Here is a 5,000-nt window from a genome sequence, read left to right as displayed (position 1 = left end):
GAGAGCAAGGAAGGGGAGAACGAAGGTAACTACTGATAAAAACATGTCTGTGTAAGAGTAAAAACTATTAGTAGAATGATTCATGTTAAAGATGGTAATTGTAATAATAGTATTATTATTGTGAAGTTGATAATAGCATGAGTTCATAATTTGATTACATTATTGATTTAAGTATAGCTTCAAATGATCAGTAAGCACTTATTTAATGACATCCACTGAACCTACCCATGACCTGTCATAAATTTTATCACTTATTTTTTTCTATTTTTTTTCTCAGAGCAAGAAAAAAGTTAGAAGCAAAAGGAGCATTCCAGCTGGAGAGGCACAAGTAGAAACTTCTCTGACAGCCTTCATGAGAAAAAGAAGACAAGACCTCACACTTGGTGCTAAAGTTAAGGTTAGTTTGCTTGAGTACTGTATTTCATGTGCTTGAGATATCAGGGTTATTAAAAGTCAGAAGAGAATAAAGCAAAGATCACATTCAAAGGGTGATCATTTGGAAATTACATTACTCTGTAAGGAAAAATTATTATTATTATTATTATTTTTTTTATATATAGGTACTGGAGATGCTGGATATGGAGCCTAAGGTTCCTCAGGGGAAAATTGCCAACATGTTTCGAGTTAGTCAGAGTCAGGTGTCACGGATCATGAAGAATAAGGATGCTATTATGGGACAGTGGAACAGGTTTGCAACTCCGGATCGCAAGAGGTGTCGCTTGGGGAAGGCAGGCGCCCTTGAGCAGAAGCTTGTTGATTGGTACAAGCAAGCAAAAAAGGAAGACCTGCCCATCTCTGGTCCCATCCTAATGGAGAAAGCAAAATCAATTGGTAATGAAATGGGTATTGATTTCAAGCCATCTGCAGGATGGCTAGGGAGGTGGAAGGATAGGAATGGAGTGACACTGAAAAGGTTCAAGGACAAAGATGGGGCACCCTCTGTTACCAAGCTTGGCAACCATTGGAGAAGATACTTGTTTGCCAAGGCCACAAAAGAAGTTCCTCTTCAGAATGTGTGGGTCATTGATGAAACAGTCATTCTGTATAATAATGTACCTGATTTTATGAATCAAGGAAATAGTGGTGAAAATGACAGGATGTCAGTTATACTAGCATGCAACTTGGCAGGCACTGAACGTAGGCCGGCAGCGGTTGTGGGTCGAGTCCAGTTGACGGGTTCTGCAACAATTCCATGTCCTTATCACTATCATCCTAAAGTGGCCATAACACTAGAGTTTTTTTCAGCCTGGCTACGTGAATGGGACAGAGAACTACGATCGAAAAAGAAAAAAATAGTGGTTCTTCTCAACAAGACTGCTCATCACCCGGAAAATCTTCATCTTTTTAACATTAATATAACTTTCTTTCCTCCAGGAACAGCTTCAGTTTTACAGCCATTTCGCTTAGGTATCATTAATGTTTTTAAGTCACTGTACAGACATCAACAACTTAAACATATATTGTCCAAAATTCAAGCAAATGAACATCTGGCTCATGCCAGTATGTTTAATCACAGTGTGTTAAACCCACCTACTCTTTCCCATGGAATTTCTGCCTTAGATGCTGTTTTTATGATACACAAAGCTTGGAGACATGTTAGTCCAGAAACTATTGTGAAAGGAGTAGTTAAAGCAGGACTTAGTAAAGATGTAGATGCACTTAATGTCATTGATCAGGTGGGGCCACCCCCAGGTGTCAGTCAGCAGGAGTTTGATACATTTATCAACTGTGATGCAGATCTGGACACAGCTGATTCAGAGGAGAGTCAGGATGGGAAGGGTAACTCTCAGTCGGGAATGGTCCCCAATGCCGTGCAATATCCCCACTATTCAAATATGTTTAATGCTTCAAATGCTAAACCTCAGCAGACAAACCAGCATGTTGACATGCCAGTTGAAAACATTCCAGCTTTGCCAAAAGTGTCCGAAGCAGTTATTGCTTGTCAAGTCATAAGACAGTACTTACAGCGAAGAGGAGGACATCTTTTTGATGAGTTCTCTGTGTTGGAATCAGCCATTCATGTTGACATGATGCTTGAGTATAGCCCTGACCTGCAGAATAATCCTGTAACAGATCCATTGCATGACTCAAGTTCAGTGCATAGCATGGAAGCACATCAGAGAGCACATGAACAAAAGCTGGACTACATCCAAAAGGTGCAAGATGAGCTTCATCAGCAGAAACTCCAGAAAGAGATGAAAAAGGCTACACAAACTCCAGCAGCTCAGAACTCTCATAGTTCTATTCCAAATCCCACTCAGGACCCAAGGAACGACATTCATAACCAGCTAATTGAAATACATAAGCACGATCTCCACTCCCAGGATATGGCTGCGAGACAGGAAATGGCCAGGCACGACCTCCACCAGCAACCCCAAATGCAACGGACGGATCTTGTCCGCCAGGACTTGATTAGGCCCGACTACAGACATGAAGTTCATCAGGATAACAACAGACCTCGGACATCTCTTGTGGAATTGCGTACGGTGAACACAACTTTCAGAACAACGATTCCATCGGATGGAAGAACTGAAAACAGGATTGATTTAAAAAACGATGCAATGTCAGTAGTGCCTACAGATGTTAGAAACCTTCCTGGGGTTGGAGACCTTCGGGGAAATGGTAGTGAGTTGCACCATCCAGGTCTAGGGCCAGAATTAACGCAAAACTTGAGACATGATAACAGAATGGAAAATCCCGGTGTGCCATATTACACAATACCAAATACATTACATCATTACATGCAGCCAAAATAAAAAAAATGAAAAAGTCTGTAACTCATGGTGTACAGATTATGAAAGCTCCACTATCTGAAGACAAAATTGTCTTCGCTTTTGAAACTGAAGTCTCATTCCCTACATAAAATCAGTTCAGGTTTTGAATTTAATCCTATGGGGAAAAAATTATCTTGTTCGACTTCCGATGTGTTTTCATTTTCATGTTAAGATGAAGAAATTAAAATCTTACAAGGAGCTCAGTGTAGCTAATTAGTGATATAAGTGTGCCATCACAAAGAAAAAAAAAATAATAATTTGTTAAAAATCAGCCAATTTTTAATTTGAAAAACAAAAAACCACAAACATTTATGCAAATATTAGCAGGAAAAGGAAGGCAGTTTAATTCTTCTCTAGTGTGGTGTAACCATGGTTCCTAATATTTCACATTATTATTGTTATTTCTTCTTTCACACTTCGCCATATATTCAGTAAGTGATTTATCTGCCACTTAGAATTAACTCTTTAAAGAAAAAAAAAAAGAAAAAAAAATTAAAACAAGTACAAGACAAGTCCTAAAAATAATTGTATACATTTAAGGGATGACATTATTTAAGGGAGAAAATTGGAATTGATACCTTAAAAAAAAAGTCTAGGTATTGCAAAACTTTTTAATTTACTATATACAGGAGGGAAGACCATTTTGAGTGAAATGTATTTTTTTTTTTTCAATTTGTTGATAATCTGTAAATATTGTAAATCTTTTTATATAATTTATCTATTTTTTCATAATTATATTAAGGACAATATAATAATATGCAGTGAAAAATGTAATTCACTCATAGGCCTAATGTTCATAGGTTATAGTATACAGTCAAGGTTAGGCTAGTAAAAGTTAAGTTCCAAGACCGAAATCAGGAAAGATCTTGGTTTGGGCAACCAAGCTAATTGTGTATATATAGAAGGGAATTTGTACACATTTGTATTTTTATTTCCTTTATGTACTGCATTATATATATATATATATATATATATATATATATATATATATATATATATATATATATATATATATATATATATGTATGTATGTATGTATATATATGTATTTGTACAACTTTTTAGTACTTCTCAAGATATTGCCAAAACAGTTGTAAATTAGCTCTAGAAAAATCTATGCATATATTTTTTCCTTTTGTCCAGATAATAAAAACCATTGTAATACCTTAAATAGTTTTACTCTATGTATAACAACATTAAAACGTCGGTTTGTAATAACCACTCCTCTCATCACTCCCATCTTGATTTTTTCATTGTCAAATGCTGCGATCCATCCTCGGTAATTGCCACGTAAGTTTTACTCTCTTGCATCGATGCCTTCATGTATGCAAGATAGCCTGTGCTGCACAAAATAGCCACTACTCCAAAAGTCATCACAGCTATATTCTGCAAAGGAGAGATTTTCAATTACTTTTTCATTTATGAAGATGGCAAATAAAAAGAAAAAAAGTTCAAGAAACTGAAAAGTATGAAGATACTGCATACATTTATTATAGATGATTTATCTATTTGAAATTATTATAGCATGGGTGTACAATACTTACCGGTTTTACGTAGAGTTCAAAATTGACGGCTTTGAAAACATTTGTTGTCCGTATTGTCTTGATGCCATCTCCAGCTTTGGAATTTATGAGTTCAGAAGTTGGGTTTTTTTGTGAACTTGACTTTCCTCCCATTGTAAGTGTCTGAGAAAAGAGAAGGAAATATAAATCTGTGAAATTACTGGTAAACCTGGAAAGAAGAAGAAATAAATAAGAATTAGACTGAATGCGTCAAACATGCAACTTACCATAATTACTTGTGGCCAGCTGCATATCTGCTGCTTCAGCCAAATGTAACTTATGTTTTTACAAGATTATATGGCCCTGTCTTTTAAGAATGTCATTTACATTAAATTCTTAGATTTTTAGATTAATATAATGGGTCTTTTATTTTTTAAAGCAACAAAATTGTATCTTATACATTTTATCAATGAGTCTTTATCTTTTGTACTAACTGGCATAATGTACACTTGCATTATAACTTTTCAGACTTAGTCTATAAGTCTGACACCCCTGATATATTTTGACCATCTATAGCAATAACAGTTCACAAAATCTAGGAATCAAATATAACCATGAAATTGCTGGGTAAACTGAAAATAACTAAGTTCTACTCTCATGAAAGATAATATTCTCCCCCCTCCCATGTATATTCTGGCAAGATGAAGTTTGGATTTCTTCCTCA

The 5,000-nt window shown here is 35.7% G+C and overlaps 2 protein-coding genes across 4 annotated transcripts in view; one reads left to right on the top strand and one right to left on the bottom strand.

The window, feature by feature from the left end:
* LOC122248703 (uncharacterized) overlaps positions 1-3,939 on the top strand; it is a 5,914-nt gene extending 1,975 nt beyond the window's left edge. For both annotated transcript variants that reach the window (XM_043008881.2, XM_043008880.2), the window contains exons 2-4: positions 1-25; positions 278-397; positions 561-3,939. The exon at positions 1-25 is cut by the window's left edge and continues 791 nt beyond it. In XM_043008881.2, the coding sequence (XP_042864815.2) occupies positions 1-25; positions 278-397; positions 561-2,756 (2,341 nt within the window). In that variant the 3' untranslated portion in view covers positions 2,757-3,939. The remainder of the gene's footprint in view (positions 26-277; positions 398-560) is intronic.
* Positions 3,937-5,000, bottom strand: part of LOC122248704 (small integral membrane protein 8) — a 2,029-nt gene continuing 965 nt past the window's right edge. For both annotated transcript variants that reach the window (XM_086534543.1, XM_043008882.2), the window contains exons 2-3: positions 4,319-4,459; positions 3,937-4,160 (exon numbers count right to left, since the gene is read on the bottom strand). In XM_086534543.1, the coding sequence (XP_086390669.1) occupies positions 4,005-4,160; positions 4,319-4,450 (288 nt within the window). In that variant the 5' untranslated portion in view covers positions 4,451-4,459 and the 3' untranslated portion in view covers positions 3,937-4,004. The remainder of the gene's footprint in view (positions 4,161-4,318; positions 4,460-5,000) is intronic.

This window comes from Penaeus japonicus, unplaced genomic scaffold (genome assembly GCF_977035675.1).
Source record: "Penaeus japonicus unplaced genomic scaffold, GWHDUDI00000001_assembly GWHDUDI00000041, whole genome shotgun sequence".
Lineage (NCBI taxonomy): Eukaryota > Metazoa > Arthropoda > Malacostraca > Decapoda > Penaeidae > Penaeus > Penaeus japonicus.
This window is presented reverse-complemented; position numbering and strand designations above follow the sequence as displayed.